General features: G+C 46.2%; 1 protein-coding gene across 1 annotated transcript in view; it reads left to right on the top strand.

Moving 5' to 3' along the window:
* The window catches only part of CNPPD1 (cyclin Pas1/PHO80 domain containing 1), a 37,927-nt gene extending 16,138 nt beyond the window's left edge, over positions 1-21,789 (top strand). Inside the window, exons 3-8 of the mRNA XM_086954423.1 lie at positions 390-471; positions 5,472-5,592; positions 13,987-14,115; positions 15,615-15,676; positions 16,234-16,351; positions 16,751-21,789. Coding sequence (XP_086810549.1) covers positions 390-471; positions 5,472-5,592; positions 13,987-14,115; positions 15,615-15,676; positions 16,234-16,351; positions 16,751-17,515 — 1,277 coding nt within the window. The 3' untranslated portion in view covers positions 17,516-21,789. The remainder of the gene's footprint in view (positions 1-389; positions 472-5,471; positions 5,593-13,986; positions 14,116-15,614; positions 15,677-16,233; positions 16,352-16,750) is intronic.
* Positions 21,790-22,929: the final 1,140 nt, after the last annotated feature.

Below are 22,929 nucleotides of genomic sequence, written 5' to 3' on the forward strand. Positions count from 1 at the left end.
ATTCAGTCGAGTATTGCCATCGAGGAAAAACCACGGAATTTTTCAGACCCAACATTATCTCCTTGTTTTAGTGACCAGTTGTCCGCTAAAGGTAAACTTGATTGAAGATCTACTTGGGGCAGTGTTTGTTCCTTGAAACGTTTACCTGATTGCTATTCCACTGGTTGATTTCTTATCCATTTCAAGCCATCAAAGCTGAGCCTGAGAAAAGCAGGGCATGATGTAACGAGACCTGCTTGAGTCTGTTATTGATGAATGATGGAAGCAAAAAGAAAACTGCTTACGAGATGAAGCTTCTTGCTTTTAATTTTATAAAGATGGTTGCTAATTGAAGATGAGGTTGGTTCGTAGAGTGCTCTCAGTAACTTTCCCATCCTTTCCTATTTTAGATATTGCAGTGGAGTTGCTTCAGAAGAATGCTCCCAGCCCCATCCGACGGCTGCAGAAGAAGTATGCCTCCCATGTTGCTCGGTGAGTTCCAGGCAGCCTCGCTAAGTAGGCAGGGATTTGGTTCAAGAGTAGACGAGCTGCCCAATGGCCTGGGGATCTCTGAGCACAGGGCAAAGAAAACCATTGGGTAAGAAGTAAGACATTGTGATTAGTAAAACCCAACCACCTACAATGCATCCTTCTCAACACCCGATCGGTGCACAGGCACGTCATTGACCTATGGAACCTACTAGACACCCTCTCTCCAGACGTCGCCTTCCTTACGGAAACATGGATGAATGCTTCCTCCGCACCAGACATCACCATTGCCATCCCTGAAGACTATAAGATCACTCGCAAAGACCGTACCAGCCAAACAGGAGGAGGAATCGCTATCGTCCATAAGAAATCTATCCGCATCTCAACCAGCTCTGACACCAACCTCGCCAACTCCGAACACCTTCACTTCCAGATCCACATCGACCCCAAAACCACACTCCGAGGCACCCTCCTCTACAGACCACCAGGACCCCGCGCAAAATTCAGTGAAGACATCACGGACTTCATCACTCCTCACGCACTCCCCTCCAAAGACTATATTCTTCTGGGAGACCTCAACTTTCACCTTGAAAAGATAAACGACCACAACACCGCCACCCTCGTGGACAACCTCGCCAACCTCGGACTTAAACAACTAGTCACTTCCCCCACCCACATCGCAGGTCACACACTCGACCCCATCTTCACCTCCAGCAATCATGTCTCCTTCAGCCACACTACGGATCTCCTATGGACCGACCACAGCTGCGTTCACTTCACCTACAACAAGCCGAAACCCATCAACCACTCCCAACCTACCCTGCAAAGAAACTGGAACAAAATCACCACGGACCAAATCTCCGCATCGCTCCTTCGAAACTCCCCAGCCCTCTCTTCTAACGCCAACGAAGCCGCCGCCAACCTCACCCTATGGTTATCCAACACCGCCGACACCTTAGCACCACTGAAAAAACGTCAAAGCAAACCTGGCAACAAGAAGGCCTCATGGTTCAACGATGATCTTAAGAAATCCAAGAAACTCTGCCGCTCCCTTGAAAAGGCCTGGAAAAAAGACCCAACCACCAGCACCAAGGACGCATTCAAAAGCGCCACCCGCACTCACCACCAACTGATCCGAAAAGCCAAGAAAACAGCATTCAAGGATCGACTTGACAACAACGCCCACAACAGCAAGGAACTTTTCAACATCGTCAAGGAATTTTCCAACCCCTCGGCCAACTCCAACGACATCACCCCCTCTCAAACCCTCTGCGACTCCCTAGCCTCTTTCTTCCACAACAAGATTGCAGACATCCACAACAGCTTTGACAACCAACCCGGAAACCAACCCACCCTACCATCTGCTGACCATCTTCCCCCCGTAAACACCCTTAACGCCTGGAACCCAATCTCCACTGAGGAAACCATCCGCCTGATGAATTCCATCCACTCTGGATCCCCCACAGACCCTTGCCCTCACCACATCTTCAACAAAGCAGACTCCGTCATAGCACCGCACCTCCGAGACGTCATCAACTGCTCCTTCAACTCCGCTACCTTCCCAGAAGTCTGGAAACACGCTGAACTCACCGCCCTTCTGAAAAAACCAACAGCGGACCCCACCGAACTCAAAAATTACCGCCCCATCTCGCTTCTTCCATTCCCGGCCAAAGGCATCGAGAAAGCCGTCAACAACCAGCTCGCCGCCTTCCTCGAAGCCAACAAATCCCTCGACCCCTCACAATCTGGCTTCCGAGCAAAACACAGCACTGAGACCGCCCTCATCGCAGCAACAGACGACATTCGAACTCTACTGGACAATGGAGACACAGTCGCCCTCATCCTCCTCGACCTCTCTGCAGCATTCGACACAGTCTGCCACAGCACCCTTCTACAACGCCTCAATAACATCGGAATCCAAGGAAAAGCACTTGAATGGATCACCTCGTTCCTCACCGGAAGAACCCAGAGAGTCCGCCTTCCTCCATTCAAGTCCGAGGCCTCTGAAGTCATCTGCGGCGTACCTCCAGGATCCTCACTCAGTCCCACCCTCTTCAACGTATACATGAGCCCCCTCGCGGCCATCGCCCGCCAACACAACCTCAACATCATCTCTTACGCGGATGACACTCAACTGATCCTTTCTCTCACCAAGGACCCCAGCACCGCCAAAACTAACCTACACGAAGGAATGAAAGAAGTCGCCGAATGGATGAAACAAAGCCGTCTGAAACTGAACTCAGACAAAACAGAAGTCCTCATCTTAGGTACATCCCCCTCTACTTGGGACGACTCCTGGTGGCCGGAAGCCCTCGGAAAAGCACCCATCCCGACAGACCACGCACGGAACCTTGGCGTCATCCTGGATTCTTCACTCTCAATGAACAGACAAGTCAGCGCCGTATCCTCTTCCTGCTTCAACATTCTTCGCATGCTCAGAAAAACATTTCGCTGGATCCCCTCCGAAACAAGGAAAACAGTCACCCACGCTCTGGTCACGAGCCGACTGGACTACGGAAACATCCTCTACGCAGGCACTACTGCTAAACTCCAAAAGAAACTCCAACGAATCCAAAACGCCTCAGCCAGGCTCATATTAGACATCCCACGCAACGAACACATCTCTGGTCACCTTAAAAACCTCCACTGGCTACCCGTCAATAAGAGGATCACTTTCCGACTGCTTACCCACGCACACAAATCACTCTACGACATAGGACCAGACTGCCTCAACTCACGACTGTCCTTCTACACCCCCCCCCCCCCGCCAACTACGTTCTTCCAGCCAAGCCTTCGCCACTGTACCTCGCATCAACAAGACCACCATGGGAGGCAGATCCTTTTCATATCTGGCTGCTAAAACATGGAACTCACTCCCCGCTTACCTTCGCCTCACCCAGAACCACCTAGCGTTCAGAAAGCAGCTTAAAACATGGATATTTGACAAATAATCCTCCTCCCCTTCCTAAGCGCCTTGAAACCCTCTGGGTATGTAGTGCGCTATCCAAATCTTATGACTTGACTTGACATTAGCAAGAAAGCTGCCAGGGATGAGCAATGGGCTAAACCAAGCCCCATCATAATTATTGGTATTGTACAGAATAGATCTTTTGACACAGAAGGCTATATCTGTACGTAGGGAAGACCTTAAAAGTAGAGTACTCAATTAATAGGGGACTGGTCGAATTTGATGGGGCTGGGCAGCAGCCTTTCTTTTAGGAGGATAGTGCTTGACCTGTTATTAGATGTAGCCAGCTGTCTTGTAGCACACTGTAAGAGCACAGCATTCTCCCTTGACACGGGCACCTTGCGAGTGCCTGTCCAAGCTTTGGAGCTAGGCTCTATCGCAAAACATCACACCAAAAGCATGGCACACCTATAGGTGATATATACATTTTGGCGTCCACTGGGTTTGGAAACAGAAAGCAAAGCAGCACAACTTTTCCAAGACATCCCAGGACTTATGTTTTTACATTCCTGTAGTCTGCTGTCATGCAGGTGATACAGTTGTCCCATTTAGGTATAAAGGTCACCCCCTATTTCTTGGAGGCCTAAGAGGAGGGGGAAGGAAATAAATACAAAAAAAGAAACCTCTTATCCGGCCTATCTTACTTCTAAAATGGTAGTGACTCTAATCTGAGCATGTACCATACAGCATAGTGACTAAATACAAGAGTTAATCTGGTGTTGAATTTTGTTTATTTATCAAAAATATTTTTTCCTTTTTTTGTATTTCTTTTCACACTTTTTTTGGTTATTAGCAAGCATTGTGATTCAAAAACAAATTCACATTATTCTTTCAATTTAGAAAAAACATCCTTAGACTTTTCTAAACAGTGATTTGTATTTGAACAACCCCAAATTATCTCCATCATTTTTCCATCCTCACCTTTCATTCTAATCTTGCATACCAACTAACATACCACGCAAACAAAATCACAATAAAAGCACATCTGAAACAAAGGTCCTGCTCCTTATTCCTGTTTGTTCCTTGTCAGAAGATTCCACAATTCAAAAGCACAAACAAGTCCAACAATTAGATATTAGCTAGTTCTTCTTTTTGGCTTAGTCATTGAGTAGGGCACGCAGATGCGTATCACTGGCCTACGTACGTTTTGTTGAAACAAAAATTGAGGTCACCTTCTTCAGGGCAAAAAGTTTTTAATTTTCATCTTTGGGGTAGTCTGGGGGTTTATATGTCTCTCAGGAAGCTGAAGGTGTTTGATTCCTCCAGGCTAACCAGCAGTCCACACGAATTATAGATACAAGGTTGAGTCATTAAAATGTTTGATCTTCCTATATGGAACAGAGGTCTGTAATGTTAGGCCAAGAGGAGCCTCAAGCTTGACTTTTTATCCAGTTTATGGAGTTGTTGTAGCTCTGTCTGCTACCTAATTTGGCATAGGGCTTAAGATGTCGCAATGACTGTTTTGCCATTTTAGAATTTTAAAATCTCTCGGGATGGTATTCCCAGTGAGCCAATCGGAGTTTAAGGCTCACGTCCAAACAACTGCATCCGGTTACTGCTCTGCCAAAACTGATGTCCTCCTTGGGTGGTGCCTGTCCTCCGCGGTCTCCCAGACCCAACTAGTGGGGTCCCATCCCTTAAACAGATGTACATCAGTGTTTTGACCACCGAAACTGCAGTTATGAATCGGTTGTGCTCCGTCTTTTGAAGGTATATGGTATCTGTTCTCCTCTGTTGGTTGTATGCAGTGTTTGTTTTATGGTATGCGTTGGCCACTGTGCCGGTGTAAGAAAAAATGCAGGCCTTCTAGAAAAATACATTTTTGTTTCCTAGCACTTCCTAGTAATAGTTTCTGATCTTTCTAATCCTTGTTGAAGTGTGCGGTGTGGTCCTCCCCACCCACAGTCACGATAGCCCGTCGGGGTGTCTTGCATTTCTTGCTTGCTCCATGCCCTGTCACCTGTGTGTTTACTTTGATCTCAGTGAGGTGTTTAATGTGCCCCTTTCCTGATTGTCTGTCTGGTTTTGTCGACAGCGAGGCCTGCATCTCCCCGTGCTCCATGATGCTGGCATTGGTTTACATTGAACGACTCCGGCACCGAAACCCTGAGTATCTGCAGCAGATCTCCTCCTCCGACCTCTTCCTGATCTCAATGGTAAGTGGTGTTAGCACTGTTAAGAAGTCCAGCCTCATCACCTGCTTTCTTTCATCAATCTCCTCGCATAGAAGTGTACTTATTCTGTTTCTGGCGCTCCGTTTTACCCATTCTGGGTGCTTTGTTGACTGAAACATAAGTTGGAGTTGAGCAGCCACACTGGAAATCTCATGGGAAATTGGTTGGGTCCCTTCTGCAGCGCACGCTGTGCCGGGGAGGAGAGTCTGGCACGTGGGGGCTGCAGGACATTGCGGACGTTCTTGAGTAAAAAAAGAAATGTACAGTTAATTGATGGACACCTAGTGCTCCCCTGTGTGAAGAGCTGTACCTAACCTGTGGGTCCAGAGCTATTTGCTTTCTGTGTGACTGGGTGGTGCTAAGCCAACTAGCGCTCAAAATCTTAGAGTTTGTGATGCAGGATTTATTTATCAGTTGTCAAAGTCCTAAAGTGAAACTTTAGTTTACCAGAGACATTTTGCTAATGTGAGGACTGTTAATACCTTTTTTTTCAAAGCTTTTAACTAATCTGATTTAGCTTCTAAGACTGACCGCCTTTGAAGGACATTAACACACACACAGAATCTTACACAGTCTTAAGCCTGCATGATTAGTTTTCCATGACCATCTATACATCAACCGCCAATGGAAGCACCTCATGATAATAAACCGGCCGGAGCTTTTAGAGTTTAGATAATGGATAAGTCCTTTAGTTTGGTGGAGGAACCTCTTCTAATTGATGAATTCCTCCAAAACCGCTTGAGCCCTCTCATGTCCCTACCCTCCAGGGACGTCTGCTCGGACACCTACAGCTTCCAACTGTCCTTGTCGTGTTCTTGTCTGCCTTGCTGTGGTTTCATATCTGTGCTTATCGACATGCTAATCTCCTCACACTTGAGAACACACAATGAGCAGCAGCCTCGCTACATGGAGCGGCATGGAAAGCACAAAAGGCATATCACACTGCCATGAGCTAAATGAGGAACAATGCCCCTGACACTTTATCACGCTACTGGCAAATCAAGCCGCTATGGTGTATTTGAGAAGTGCCACTGGCACTCTGGCAGACTTCCATTGCGCCATGTACTCCGGTGGCAGCCTGGACATGTTTTTTCAGTGATGCAGTGGCCGCTCTGGAACGCCTGCTCACAAAACATGGGCTAGAGCACAAAGTATGTGGGGGTGGGTGGGAAAAAGAGGCCTGCTGTCAGTTGCCTCATTCATCTGATATCAAGTGCAAATAGGCGAGTGGGAGCATCGGCGTCTTGTTCTGAATTCCATATCGTAGGGATGTGATAGGCATGGGTCAGGGCCGTCTGTCCCTGGCGTAAAGTCATGTCGGTTTGGCGTGCAGGGGTCTGCTACAGGCTCGTGGTTGTCTGTTGTGGAAGGGGAGGCCACTGTGGGACATTCTTGAGCATGATTTCAAGAATTGAAGCCGTGGGCAGGTGAACTGTAAGTTGGGAGTGCCTGCTCTCAGTCCATCCTGGCAGCAAATGAGCGGAAACTGGGTCTAGATAGAGCAGGGGACGAATTCAAACGTGTCTGATAAATTCCAGGAAGGTTGCAGTCCCGTCCCTGCAGTATTCTTTGTCCAGAAGGATCAGTCCCTACATCTCATCCGACCTTCAAAAGACACTTGTGACTGGTTTGGCCATGTCCAAACTGGACTATGGAAATATTCAAAAAAGATTTCTGCAGAAACTACAAATGCTACAAAATTCTTCTGCACCAGAGTAGATGGCGAAGCTCCAAGAAGCATCTAGGACTGAATCTGCTGCTTTGCTCATAGAAGACAGAGTCCTTTTAGGTGGATGAAACTATAGCTTTTTTGTCACCAGACTACGCCAGCTTACCTGACCTCTAGGAGTAACAAGTTTTATTTCTGAAGCATTTTTGATCTTTAATCCTGCATTACCTTAACTTGCCAGCTACCGCGCAGATTTGGAGCAATAACCAGCTGTATCTTGGGTACCTGTACACTGTTAATCCCTTCCCTTCCAGTTTGTTTTGTTCTATTCCTAGTTTCCCGCTATTCCATGCCTTTTAGTTACCTGTTTGCTTGATGTAGCTTGCCATTGATGGTTTGTTGAATGCTTTGTGTAGCTTGTGTTTTGCTTAAGTACTAGATTGGAGAGTAGCTTGTCAGAAAAAATACCTCCATTAGGTTCTACCAAAAGCCAATGCTTAGCTCTCTCTGCTCTTTCTCACTTCCCCAAATTCAAATGGGGACTAGTATTCCAGGAAGATGTCTGCTTAGAGGTAGACAGTGATTATGCTTACAGATGGCTCCATCGCCATCTCATACATGAATTAGAGAAACAAAGAACTGTACTCGGTAGTCGGTGCACTACTGGCAACCGTAGCAACATTTAATTAACTTTTGATTAAAACAAACCTTTTACCGGACGAATGTACTTCCTACCGTCCGATATCCTTACTCCATGCAGAAGCCAAGATTTTGGCCAAAATGATAGCCAACCGGATAACTCCGCATCTTGAGACATTGTTGCATCCTGATCAGTCCGGCTTTATGCCAAATAGAAACACGGCTCTTAATTTGCGCAGGGTCCACGCGGTAATGGCGCAAATCCCAAACCTCCCAGAACCTGCGGTAATTTTATCCCTGGATGCCCGAATGGCATTCAACATGGTTGAATGGCCTTATTTATTTGCGGTTCTCCGGCATCTTGGTTTTGGCCCCAATTTTTGTGCGTGGGTAAAACTGCTTTATACTAAACCGCTGGCACAGGTGGTAGCTAACGGCCACATCTCTAGGGACTTCCCGCTTGGTCGCGGCACACGCCAAGGGTGCCCATTATCACCCTTGCTTTTTGCTCTTATTCTGGAACCACTGGCGGCATGGATCCGGTGGGACCCTATTGTGAAAGGGCTTAATTGGACTGAGACATGGGAAGATCGCATATCGTTATATGCAGACGATCTACTTTTATATCTGACCCGACCCAGACGCTCTATTATAATTCTACTTAACATCTTTGAAATCTTCGGACGAGTCTCAGGGTATACTATTAACTGGTCCAAGTCTGTTCTATTTGTTCTCAAAGGTCCCCACCTCAACTTCCGGCAGATTGCCGATTGATTATTTCCGAAGATTCCTTTAAATATTTGAGGGTTTGGGTGACACCTACTCAGGAGGCCTTTTTTAGACGTAATTTAGCACCCCCACTTGAGCTTTTTCGCTCTGACGTACAATACTGGCACACCCTGCCCTTGACCCTCCTGGGAAAGGCGGCACTATATAAAATGAAGATACTACCTTGGCTGCTCTACATCCTCAAATACCCCATTCTTGGTCCCTCAAACGTACTTCAGATCCATAGACACACTGGTCTCAGGCCTTTTGTGGGGGAATAAACCGGCGCGCATTTTCCGACAGAAATTAATCCGGGGCTGGTATGACGGTGGAGTTGCTCTCCCCGATATTCAATTGTATTACTGGGCGGCCCAGTTAAAGATTGTCAATCAATGGCTGCACGCGCCCCAGACTGAGCCCGCGTTCAAAGCTGACAGGTACGACCTAGGTGGAGTGCTAGCTGCACTTTATGACAAGAGGGGCGCCTCTGCCTTGCTTGGCCCTACAGCCCACACTGGCCCGCCTTAAGTGCAAAAACGTCATTACACAAATGACACCACTCTGGGCATCGCGCCAACTAGGCCGCTTATGCAAGAGTAAGGGCTTCCAAGCATGGGATCTGATCCATATCTCCACAGTGGGAGACCTTTGGAAAAGAGGTGCCATGCTAACATTTGAGCAACTGGTGGAACAATATGACCTGGGTCCCACCGAACGATTTAGATATCTGCAAATTAGTCATGCATTAGGATCACTTATCCAGCCTGGGGATGACGTCCCAGACTCCACCCCGCTGGAAGATAGGCTCCTTACGGAGCACATGCCCAAAAAGCGACCTCCTTCGTCTATCGTAAGCTTATTAACAACCTGCCGGACCCAACCTTAAAACTGAAGGACAAATGGACTGTGGAGGTGGGAGAACTTGACGAATCGGACTGGCAGACAGCGCTTTCCTCCCCCAGAGAGGTTGCTATTCCTTCCCGACTCCGACTGGTACAATTGAAAATATTACAACGAGTATATTACACTAGGGTCACACTACATGCGATAGGGAGAGCTGAATATGCATACTGCTTACGAAGGTGTGGGGAGGAAGGGACGTTCTTTCATACTATCTGGGATTGCCCATGTATTGCAGATTACTGGGCTAAGGTAATGAGGACTATGTCGCAAGTGGTCAAGGGATCAATACTACCGGACCCTAAATGCGGTCTCCTAAATATCTGGGAACCCAATGATCTATCTCACTCCACCCAGGATTGGATGACTGTCCCAGGGGGGGTTGCTCAGCTTGTACCTGCCCTTCAGTTTTGACCGAACTCGGGGTAAACACAAAGGTTGGGTCTTTAAGTAAGGATTTTAACGAGGGTTTTATTGGTATATAGGTCTTCTTCTGCATAACAATTAAAGAGTTCAGGGAGAGAGAGTTTCAGTCTCTTTTAAAGGGAACGAAAACAAAGTTCAGTAACTGGGTGTTCCGGGTACTTCCGTCAATACCATACGTGGTTCCCGCTGTCTCTGAGGAGGGTTTCCGGTCTTGGCTGTTCCGCCGGTAGCTGAGGTCTTCCTCGTCGGGACCGCAGAAACCCAGAAAGCAAAAAGGGAGAAAACTAACGGTTACTGGGACGTCCAGTACAAACAGCGGAGGGAAGGGGGAGTGAAGGGAACCAAGTGACAGTGAACTTAACTAACGTCACGTAGTGCTCTCAGTGCTCGTGAAGGAAGGGGCACATGAGACGCGAAGTACACTCGGCAGCGGTTATCACTCGGTAGGGACGCTACTCCGCCCCACCCACCCCGCTACTCGGCCCCGTACCTTGTTAAGCCACGTTCCTCCCTCGGGACCGTGGCGGGGCGATGCACCGAAACGTTGGCCTCCAGGCTTGATGATATCAGCTGGGCTCGTCTGCGCTCCGTCCTCTTCCGGATACACACTCGCGTTGTTCCTTCCTTTCTCCACACCGTCTACCTCCAGGGAAACGCCGTCCGTCGATGATGAGACACTTCCGCCTTTTGACGTCGCTCCGTAGAGGGGGGGCGGGGCTGCGCCAACCTCGTCGTTCCAGTTAAAGGCACCAGGACCCGTTTCAGGTGGTATCCAGCAATCGTCCTGTTTCTCTCTCCACTCGTTCTCTGGCAGCTGTGGGGACAATGGGCAAGGTGAGAGGGGGGGGCGGACCACCACTCCGGGTCATTTCGGGGTTCTGCTAGCCCCCCGTCACAATGACGTTAGGAATAATGTACGCAAAAAGAAATCTAGCTAAATATTGGGGGCCCAAAGCGCACCAACACTCAGGGATTGGTGTTCTGATCTTGACGTTGGCTGAACGAACAGTGTATATAAATCGAAAATGCCCACGGAAATGGATATGGCTCTGGGGGCATGGAATGAGTACAAAGGATATTTATGTGACCCCCGGCATTGGACAGTGAGAGTGACTCTGAGTAGGGGGTGAGGGAGGGGAACTTGCGGTTGGACACAAATGTACCCAAATGCACTGCAGCCTAAGGTTATCTTTCATATGTTTTTCCTTTTGTGTATTGTATCTAGACCGAGTGATTATCGATCTCTTTTTGTATGCACACAGTGATTCTCTATATATGCCCTATGATTGTCTTGAACTATAATAAAAAATGTTAAAAAAAACACATTTTACTGTGAAATTTGTGGAAAAAAGGTAGAAAATATGATTCCAAAATAAATTATTCTAACATGAATCTCCTGACCTTTATCTCAAAGCAATGAATGGATCAGAAATAATCGCATGGGGACCCACCCCCTAACACTAATTAGTGCCTATGATGAGCATACTGTATCGCCACAACAAGTCCAAGAGAAAGTGTAGACTCTGCAGTTCACTGTGGTGATTTACCTCTTGCAAAGTCTTTACACGCAAAGATTTATGCGCACATCCCTCTTATTCTTTGGAATCAGTCTTGTTCGGCCTCAAAGGTCGGGATTTAACCACAAGAGGGTGTTTAAATTATCAAACTAATGGAGGGTTGAATGAAATGAATGCCACTGTGAAAAGTGTAGGATTCAGTGGAGCGGAATATCCTATTAGCAGCTCTTCAAGCATTAGTTTGCACGATATTAATCTGCTCGTGTTTAAATTATACTACTGTACCCAGGTTGCTTGTCCCTCTCGTGTGGGGTTTGGGGGACTCTAATCATCACTGTAGTCAGATCCCCATTCAGAGGTCCACTGAGCAAGCAGGAGCTACTGAGGCCAACCATGGAGGTTGAGGCCTTTTGTCTCCTGATGTCCCAGGCCCGACCTACAGTAGATCCTGAGCCACTGGGCCAAGTACCCCTTCAGCACTTGACTCTCAGTGGTAATGTGGTCGAGCATCAGCAATAAATGATGGTCCAGTCAAATACTTGCTTTTATGAAAAAATGATCATTTATATACGAGCACAAATAAAATACAACATTCACAATTAATACACACAGCCCCTGGTCGTGCTTTTGTGTCCTAGGCGGGTCCCTGCGTCCCACACCTTTCTCGCTAGTCATAGTAATCATTCCCTATTCACTATAGATGACATTCAGATATGCTCGACTCCCTCTAGAAGTCAGAGCCTTATGATTCCTACTCTGATTCTCGATCAAAGTCTAAAATTCCTATGCCCTTCCTCCAGAAAGCAGCCTGTCACAGCAGGAACGGCTCCAAAGCTTGTAGCCCTACATCACAGGCCATGGGAGTGACCAACCCAATGTAGGCCATTGGTGAGTTGTACACACAGCAGCAGGACCTTAACTGAGGGAGCCTGTAGGCTCTACTACCGTGACACAGATAAAACGGTCCTGTTCGCTCCTAATGATCAGTACACGGTATGCTGCCATCACCGCGCTCGTGCTGCCTAACTCCCAGTAAAGGCAGCACCCTTTCACTACTATAATGGTAGCGCTTTAGGGACTTTTTAAGTCCCAAGAACTGTATTTGATTTGCTTTGCTGTGGAAACTTGGCTGACCCTTGTAGACTTGGATGTGTATTGGTGCATTACACTGAGGTCTAGTGCAGTCATGTATTTAGATGGACGGTGTATATTTAAGCAGTGAATAGATACACATCTTCTGTATGTTTTAACATATGTAGTGTCCTTGCCCTTGGTTGACTTGGCACTCAAGGGTTTAGTAGGATACAATTAATAGCTCCTGTCTTCTACTAAAATGTGTACACGGAGTATTCCTGAACATTTCTACACCACTGTAAGCATTCAAGAAGCAGGTAGGCCAAGTATGTATATTGTATTTCTGTAGCTGCAACCTGGCGAAAAGGCTGTGGATCGCTGTACAAGGTCTGCAGGCAATGATTACGGTTACAGTTTCTATACTCTTTTCATGCAATTTAAACTAAGATCCTCAATTTCTTCACTTCATTAAGAATTTACCAATTTTACTTGTATGGGGAGGACATTGAAGTAGGACTGGGACATCCTAGCCAGACCTTGCTAGACGAGGAATTTCCTGGACAATTGCCAGGGTGCCCAACACTTAATTTGCTGTCTTGCATCCCAAGGGCTGTGGTGTAGCATGCCCTACGTAGGTCTGATCTAGAGAGGTTGTAACTGTTGAAGCTGGAGCCAGTTGATGTGAAACGAGCGCAAACGAAGCTTGTTTTCTACAAGCTCTGCACAGACACATGGATGCAGCTCTTTGTCCTGCTAAGGTGAAATGGTAGTAGACCTTGATACGCCATAAACACGCAAGCTGTTGGCTTTGACCTTTAGTTCACCTGGTTGTTGTCTGCTCTGTGCTTCTCATACCTTACACATTTTTAAATGCCAGCTAGCATACACATTATTACTGCTGACTTCTCTGGAAGTGGCTGTGCCAGTCACGTTGTTGATGGTTCACATTTTGCCTGGATTTGCCTGTCTAGAGTTGAGGACCTACTCTCCGGAGGATTTGACTTCAAATTCTGGGCGTTAAACATTCAGAGTTAATTATGCGCTCTCATAAACTTAAGCTCCTAGATCACTGTATCCTTTTATACTAATAGATTGTTCTGATTCTGTCAGAGTACAAAAAAACTGTGTAAAATAAAGAGAATCCATTATGAAATGAGTTTGTAGCTTCTTGTACGTCATATCTGGTTTATGACTGCTTTCGGTTCTGTCGCAATATGGATTCCAGAGCCTGTCTAAGAGCCTTGCTTGTGAATGCCCTTTCTCGAGGGGAGTCCGGATGTCACTCCTCAGGGCCTGTATGCGTGACCACTGTTTTCATGGATCTGTTCTATTAGATGCTCTGTAGGACCATAACGTGTTAACTCTCCCTTGTGTTGATTGCAGATGGTTGCCAGCAAGTACCTGTACGATGAAGGCGAAGAGGAGGAGGTATTCAATGACGAGTGGGGAACAGCCGGAAGTTTGGATGTGCAGACTATCAACACTCTGGAGATGGGTTTCCTGCGCGCAATTGTAAGAACCTACACATGCTTTAGCTTGGTTTGTGACTGCTCATGTAAAATAGAGATTTCAACATCTTGCAGGGAGAAAAATCCAATTCTAAATCCTGCATGCCAATATTGTTGATTGCCCAAAGGAAAAATGAAGTGCCCTCTAGCTCTGCCTTCCTAACGTGTAAAGGCACAACTTCTGGTGAGGGAGACAAGCATCCTGAATAGAAGGTGGCGATGTAATTTAGAATGAAGGTTTAAAAAAATAATTGGTGGAGGGTATCACTAGATGGGAACGGGAGCTATGGATTTCACCTTTGTGCATTGAAAATAGAGACAAGACCTCGTAATGGGTAGCCATGAATGCAGTACAGGAGGGCGTAGCAGCACGTAGGTGTGCTTTGATTTTCAACGCGAGTACCGCATGCATGGTGCAGTAGCCCTTATGCTTGTTGTATTCTTTTGCATACGCCTCTCATCCTGGGCCTTTTGATGAGATTTTTCTGAATCTGAGGCAACCACTATAAAATCAGCCACTGAGCCATTCAGATCTTTTGTCAGGAGTCTGTATTTTTGTGTGATTTAAAGGGTGAAACTTGAGACCTTGAGTTTGATGTATCAACTTAGTGTGCCTGTAATCCTAACTCCCATCCCATCTCCTCTCCTAACCCTCCAGTTCCTCTCTTACTGTAACTCATTTATGTCCCAACCTCCCAGAAGATTCTCCCATGATATTTACTGTCCTCTTTGGGCTTTCACCTGTCCTTCCTTCGGCTCAGTAACGTACACCAGTCTTGATGGCGGTCTCTGTCTAACACTTCTAGACCTCCCTTTGCTGCTGCTCCAACTGACTGGCATCTGTCTTACATCAACTGCATTGCTACCTCTTAGTCTGACTCTTTCTTGGGCCCCTGCCTCTCATTTTCACTGGTCCGAGAGTCTCTCTGGCCCATCCTGCCCAGTCTCCTGAACTTAGCTGCCTGCCTTTTTCCTCTGTAAGGTGGTTCCTTCTTGATTGTCATTCTGCCTGCCCTCTGTTGCTCATTCAATATTTACCGTTTGCCAATATATTCCCCTCCATTAGAACAAGACTCCGTGGTGTCTAGGCTTGGTATGTCTGGTTAGACCTCTAAAGTTATTTCTATGTCCATAATTTTGGGCAGTACCTCAGAAGTATGCTGTAGCATGCATTTGATCTGAAGCACAATAGTCCCATCCGAATCGGCACACGTTTGTGCTCTCTCTCATTGCCTCTTACTGCTGCACCTGGCTGTGTTTCATTGTACTAGCACAGAATTAGCGAAGACCCTTCTCAATCTGCACCCATGCACCATCCCAGAGGAGGCTGGGTACCTGCCTTTTATCCCTAACGTGTAGATAGTGTTCTCCTTCAAGCTCCTTCCCTTGGAGAGGCCTCGCGATTTCACCTGAAAGAAAACCGGGCACTGTTTCAATTCCCACTCTGTAAGGAGCTGTGTTCTTTATGCTTCGACAGTAACCTCTTGTCTCTCTCTCCTATAGGACTGGAGCCTATTCACAGACCCCAAGGAGTTTTTCCAAGTCCTGAGTTGGCTGGAGGGCCGGTAAGAATGCAGAGTGCTAGAACTTCTGGCTGTGTTTGGGTGTGACGAGGGACCATATCGATCAGATCTGTAGGCATGCCTCAGTACTACTTCAGTGTAAAAAGGCACACAGCTTGCCATCCACTCCCTGTCTGGGGTGGAATCTGTAAGAAGGAAAATCATGGCTGTGGGTAGTGCCCTGGGTGTCAAGGATCACTGCCCATACATGACATGAGGGTGGAATAAGTTCATACCGCCTTTGCTGAAGCGTATTGGGGTAAAATTGTGAATGATTGCCTCCTTTTAGTAAATTTAGCCCCATACCTAAGACTTTATTTGAACTGAATGTGCTCCTTAAGTTGTCTGAATGCACAATGACTGGTTTTTAGGTTCTGTTTTAGGGATCGTTTACAGTAATTGTTTGAGTGGTCTCAAATTGAAATGGTATTTTATTTATAGATGTGCTCATGCTTACTGCTTTTGATGTTCATATAACGTCTTGTTTGAATTTGTATGGATTATTTTGTTAACTTGTAATATTTGACTTGTTAATAATGCCAGCCATTTCCCCTTTGTAGGGTTGCAGAGCAGCAGGGCAGGTGTCGTGGTTGGTTCACCTACACTGATCTCTGTGTGCTTCTGGAGCAGTGTGTGTGGCAGCAGGCCCTCAGCCAGTTCTGTCATCATGTTGCTAAGGTAGGATCCTGGTTTTGAACATGAACATACTTTAACAATTAATGTCTGCTGTGGCCCTTTTTTACTGAGCTTCCTTCAGAGAGGACTTAGCACACGTTATCTGGGTGATCTAGTTTCTCTTTCAAGTAGTTTGCTTTACCTTGGAATACTTAGCAAGCACCATTGGTGAAGTCAATTTCCATTTTCCTTGCACAGCAAGATTATTTGGTTTGGTCAGCTCTATTGTAATGCTTATCTGGTGTCCTGTGATTAATGTACCCTCTTATTCCCATAGTGTTTTTTTGTTTGTTTTTGTCCTGTTCCTTTTCTCTGCTAAATATCTGAGCTTTTCTCTGCTCTCTTATTTCCTTATGTGAGTGGGCATGCTTGCAATAATTTATATCTTGTTTTTTTTCACAGTTGGCATGTATTTTGGGAGTTGTATATCTGGCCGGTGTTGCCACTCTCTTTGCATCTGTTGCTGTGGTGCACCAAGTGGTGCATGTGGAAAATGTCACCATAGCCATGGCTCCATCTGGGGAACCCCTTCTGGACGAAGCGTCACTGCTGAGCCCAGAGGAACCACAACAGATCCTTGGCCCCCAGGCAAGTCTTCCACCTCCTAACCCACAGAAACCTCTTCAGACCCTCCTGGCTCCGTCCTCAAGCCGCCCACCAGATATCACTGTGTCTTTCAACCACGATACCGGTCCTCCTGTTAAATCGGTCACTCAAGCATATCTTTTGGAGAACGACACCCTTGAGAAGCGTTCTGGTGTCACAGCTACCGCACTTTACCTGTGGGGCTCTGTTCTTACAGCATTGACCTACAACGAAACACCCGATTCTGACGAGGAACCACTGCAAACCACCACACGTTGCCCTAAATGTCAAAGATGTCAACAAGTATCTTGTTTATCTGGGCCTCCCCTCAAATTCAACAATTCTGAATCCTTCCATCATTCTACTCAATCTGGACTGATCTTCCATGCGTCCCTTGCCAAGTCCCTGTGCAAATGTTTCTCCTACACCAACAGAGCTCACGCATGGAACCCCTCCCTAGGGTTGGCTCCACACAACCTTCACACAGCAGCGGACTTCATGAATCCCCTGGTTCAGAAACAGTGCTCCTTAAAGACTGAGACTGACTACAGCCGCCTGAAAACGTTCATTGTTGCTGGATGAGGATGGTGCATGTGACTAAGAAATAAGAATGCCGAACAGCCTCATGCTCCCGACCGCTCGTGCTTGCTGCCTGCCCAGTAGTGAAGTGCAAATCCTGCTGCTAAAAAATGTTTTGGTAAGCTCAGTGAGCTTTGTTAGCAGATCTTACTGTAATACCGAGTAGTAAATAGACACGCAGCTTCGCAGTTTTTGCATCTTCCTACTGCGCAGGCGATTGTCTCTTTATGCACATAGACACACAAACACACTCCACAGGTGAGTGGGGAGTGCATTCACACAATACACCATATTGGGAAAGTTGTTGGTCTTTCTGCAGAGGCTTTTTTTAACTAATCTTGCTGAGATTTGTTATAAAAGCACTTTTTCACAGATCCCATATTTTGGCTTCCATCAAGTCCCTGAAATCCAGTCTTCTATGTACATGGCATTTCATAGGGCACTAGGCTTGTATTTGTAGTGGAAGTCTAAGTAGAGACACAATCCTTCTGTTCCTTTAGGCCCTATTGCAGTTTTGCATTGTACTAGCAGGAGCTGCTGTCAGTTTATTTTTAAGAGGTAAAAAAGAGAGCAGGAAGATCAAAAATGGTTCTGCTTGGGGATGTAACCGTATTGTCCATCATGTTACTTGCAGATAAAATCTCCAAGTATCGAGAGTGCTTACCAACTCTAACTTAGTTGGCGCAGCTGGGTTACGGGTTAATAAAAACCCTGCGTGGAAAGGCTCATTGCGGGGCAGCTAACTGCATTCCATCAAAGTAAGAAATCAACTTTTAGAGGTGACGGAACAAAAAAGGGCAGACACTGATATTTTAGTTCCAAAGAATCCACCTGGACAGATAGTCTTCCTGCATGAAGCTTTAGAAAGGTGAAATGCTCTAACTGGACCTTTGCCCAGACACTGCTTGCTCTCAAACTCCTGTTTCTGTGACCTTTCCCTGACTGACTGCAGACTGCTTTCTTTCTCTGCAATGGAAATACTACATTTTAAATAAATATTATCAAGCAGGTTTTCCTACTGTCAAAGTTGAATCTGCTATCTGTGGTCAGAGTGCAGGCTTTAGCCTCTTTTTGTCTTAGCTTCTAGTTTAAACTGGAATCAGACTAGGTTTCATATACCCTGGGGGGTATTCCCCCAGTGGTACCTGAAGTTGAGTTCTGCAGCAGCCTCTTGTCGTACAACTGAAGCATGACCAAGTGTGCGATCGCTCAACACCTGGTGTATCTCCAACTATGTACTGTGCTTCCCTCCCTCCACAGATCCCTAAAACTAAACCGCGATTGTGTCCTGCCCGTTTCAGGGACTCTGCCCTTAATAGCCATTCATCAGCAGCTTGCCGTATCTGCCTACACATTTTTTGTGTGCCTTCAAAAAGAGGAACTGTCACTTTCTAAACAAAGTGGAAAAAAACAATATTCCTCAAACCCTAGGCAGGAAACTGTTGTTGCTGTTATGCTTGTAAACACGCCTATTGTTTTAAAAACAAATTCGAACAAAGTGCTATCCAATAGTCTTTGACTTTGCAAGCTTTTTAGTATGTTTTTTTTTCCTGGGCCTGCTCTTTGGATCCCATGTATGCAAGAATGGGTCAACATAAAATACTTCTGGTCTTTAAGAACATTGAAAATCTTGTATAACAGTCTGTATGTCTAGTTGTATACTGCCTCATTGGCAAAAATCCTTTTCAATTCAAAATGGCAATAAATAACTTGGATCGTATATTAAACCCTCTCCAAGGCGTGTCTTATGGGGAAAAAGTGTCCCCCATGTTGTAGTTTATTTGCAGCAGGGAACCACGAATGCCACAAAATGTTGATTTGGCACATCCAAAGCAGCGCCACATCAATAGCCCACAGTCTTACACAAGAGGTTGAAAAAATGTTCTGCGATACGTTTTCATGCTAAAACATTGAATTATCAGACTTACTCCAATCTAAAAGAGTTTTGGAAGTTTTGGCCTTTGCTTTTCAGAGTTTGCCTCAAGACACTGACTACAAATAGCACTTTTTGCAATTTCATATTTGCTAAGTTTGTCAACCTTTTGAATTTGTTCCCGGAAACAATAAAGCACTACTTTACAGCATGGCGTAGTCTCTTTTCAGAGACTAAACTGTTTTTATGTGATATTTTTAGCTAATTGAGTGGGAATTAGCTGTGTGTACACAAGAAGTAAAGGCTAGGCATGCTTTTATTGTGTATAGGTGTCGGCATATGAGGACAAGCGCTGGCTCAGAAGGAATACCTCAAGTATGCATAATGTACACTAGGCAGGCACATCTGCAGCTGAAACGCTATGCAATCTACAAGTTTGTATAGTACCGTAGGTTCAGCTGATGCATATCCTAAGTAATAGGCTATATAAGGCTTGACGGTGCGCTTTTTAAAACAAATATGCTCCTGTTCTTTAATTTTCAAAGAGTGGCATGGTAGGACAAAGGATGGAGGGCTCAGGAGAACATAGTTCTCTACCCACTTTTCCAATGGTCCCTATTCTGAAGGAGAGGCACTTACTTAGAGCATGCCTAACCTGCAATACCCAAGTGCTGTCCGAATACGTTGATATCCTATTCTCCATGGGCTCTTACAACCTCATAAGAGCAGGGCTGCTTCCTTCTGTAAAGGATCATTTTTCTTGAATGAAGCATACTTGTAGCGTATTAATAGTGCAGTGGGACTGAGTTTCGCAAAAGTAGGAGAGGTAATTATAAGAAAGCGTGTTCCTTGTAAGAGAACCACTATTAGCCAACACCTAGTGGAAAATCCTCTTTGCTTGTTCTTCCAGTATTTATATGGTTATACACCATGCAAGTGCTAAGCTGCATTAGGATTACACCAGGCACAGAATAGCCAGGGGTTAAGTGTCTCCTAAATTTGATAGGGTTTGTTTCTGTTCCAGAGAGGTGGCCCACTCAGCTTGCGTAACCCTCTCCCATAGAGTTGACTGTAGTGGAAATAGGGTTTTGTTTTTTTAATCGGATTCCGGCTTAATTGGTATATGTACTTGTACACTCTGATGCACCATTAGCCAGCTTATATTCAAGGTGCAAGGTCCGCGACATTGGATTCCAAAATTCAGTAGTTCTGGTTTTGGATGGTAGAATGGGGGTGAGGGAATTACAATAAATACATTCTGCATTTGTGCATCAGGTTCACAGGGGAATAGTTTTCAGGAGACTAGGACATGCCTATTTTCTGATTGTGAACAGAGGTAGGAATTGCAGGGCACTGTTTTGTCTTTTTCTAATTTCACAGTTTGCTGACTAGCTTGAGCTGATGCAGACTGTTGTGTCTCTGCTGGTCCAGCAATCCAATGGGGTTTAATGTGGAATTGGTTTTCGGAAATGTGATGATGCAAGGGTTCAATGTATGCTGTACGAGTTAGAGAAAATAAGGGAAGCAAAGTTAAGAATGTCTGGTGCTGCGCATAGTTTTGGGGTTCCAAACTGGTTGCAATCTTTGCTCTTGCAAATGGGACAAGATTTAGATGGCACCTCTGTATGTGATAGTAAACTCAAAAGGGTGCAAAATGGAGGAGGGCAGGGAGGGGTCGCCTGACATTTCGGTGCTGTGTTGCTGTTTTCGTTCTAGAGCTCATAACCTGAAAAGTGATGTATGACACTGGCAGTATTTTGCAATTGGTGGCTAAGAATGCTTTGGTTTATGGAGAACTCCATTCTGGCCTTTGGTACATTGTTCTAGGCGGTATTCATACAACACTTTTTTCATGCCACCACCACTCTGGCGCAATCTTTTGGTGCGACAATGGACTTCTGTATGGGCATAAGGTGCACAAGTAATGGATATTTGCAATGATGGAAGATAGTGTACACGTGTGCTCATCCAGATTACATTGGAACTATAGCCGCCCCCCCTACTTTGGAACTGTAGCAACCCCCCACTTAACTACCAAGTATCTGTACTCAAGATATGTCTCTACTGTCCCTTTATATTCCTACAGGGTCTCCCAACTCTCATTACATGATGGGGCTGCAATATAAACTCCTCTGCTTATCAAGCTGCTTTTACTCCTCAGTGCTCTATCACTTAGATTGAAGTTTTCTGCTCATGTTCACACTCTCAAAGTAATGTCACCTCTGGAATTCTGCTTTGAGCACAATTGTGGGATACACCACAGCGACATCTTTCCTAATATGTGGGTTTATTTAGCCTCACAAATGTTTTCAAAATATCATATTATTTGTTCTCAAAGTAATATTTTACAACTACATTTTGTCATCCTTTTTTGAGTCTCAAATAAATGCTTTGTTGAAACATGTTTAAAGTCTTGTGTGATATGATCCTTGTCTCTACACATTTTGGGGGAGATTCACCTGCTGGAGTTCAACAGCAGTACTGAAGGAGTGAAATGTATTGTTTCCAGGGTTATTTTTTAGTTTATCGTATTTTGCTGTAAGTGTGGCATGTGTGGAAAACAGACGCATAAACACGCATCAATCAATCAGAGTACTTGTAAAGCACGCTACTTACCCGTGAGGGTCCCAAGGCGCTGAGGGGAGTGGGGTGATGCTGCTACTACCCGAAGAGCCAGGTCTTGAGGAGGCTTCTGAAGGCGAGAAGGTCTTGGGTATGCTTATGTGGGTAGGGAGGGTGTTCCAGGTCTTGGCTGCGAGGTAGGAGAAGGATCTGCTGCCGGAGGTCGTTCGTTGGAAGCGGGGGACAGCTGCGAGGGCGAGGCTGGCGGGTGGGGGTGTGGAAGCTGAGTCTGCTGTTCAGGAAGGCTGGTCCGGCGTTGTGGAGTGCTTTGTGTGCGTGGGTGAGGAGCTTGAAGGTGATCCTCTTGTCGATGGGGAGCCAGTGTAGGTCTCTCAGGTGGGGGGTGATGTGGCTGCGATGGGGGACGTTGACGATCTTTCGGGCGGAGGCGTTTGGATGAGTTGTAGTTGTCATAGGTGCTTGGCTGGGATTCCTGCGTAGAGTGCGTTGCCGTAGTCCAGTCTGCTGCTGATGAGGGCCTGTGTCACCGTTCTTCTGGTTTCAATGGGGATCCACTTGTAGATCCTGCGGAGGGTGTTTGTAGCAGGAGGAGGAGACGGCGTTGACCTGCTTCGACATGGAGACATGGAGAGGGGGGAGTCGAGGATAAGTCCTAGATTGCGTGCATGGTCAGTGGGTGTTGGTGCTGCTCCCAGTGTGGTCGGCCACCAGGAGTTGTCCCAGGCTGAGGGGGTGGGTCCGAGGATGAGGACATCCATCTTGTCCTAGTTCTGCTTCAGACGAGAGGATTGGTGACTGAGAGGATGAGCTGGGTGTCCTCGGCATAGGAGATGATGTTTTGGTCGTGATGGCGAGCCACTTGTGCGAGGGGGTCCATGTAGACGTTGAACAGCGTCGGGCTGAGGGATGAGCCCTGGGGGACCCGCAGATGATGTTGGTGGCTTCGGATCAGAAGGGTGGG

Source organism: Lissotriton vulgaris, chromosome 2_1 (genome assembly GCF_964263255.1).
Source record: "Lissotriton vulgaris chromosome 2_1, aLisVul1.2, whole genome shotgun sequence".
Classification (NCBI taxonomy): Eukaryota; Metazoa; Chordata; class Amphibia; order Caudata; family Salamandridae; genus Lissotriton; species Lissotriton vulgaris.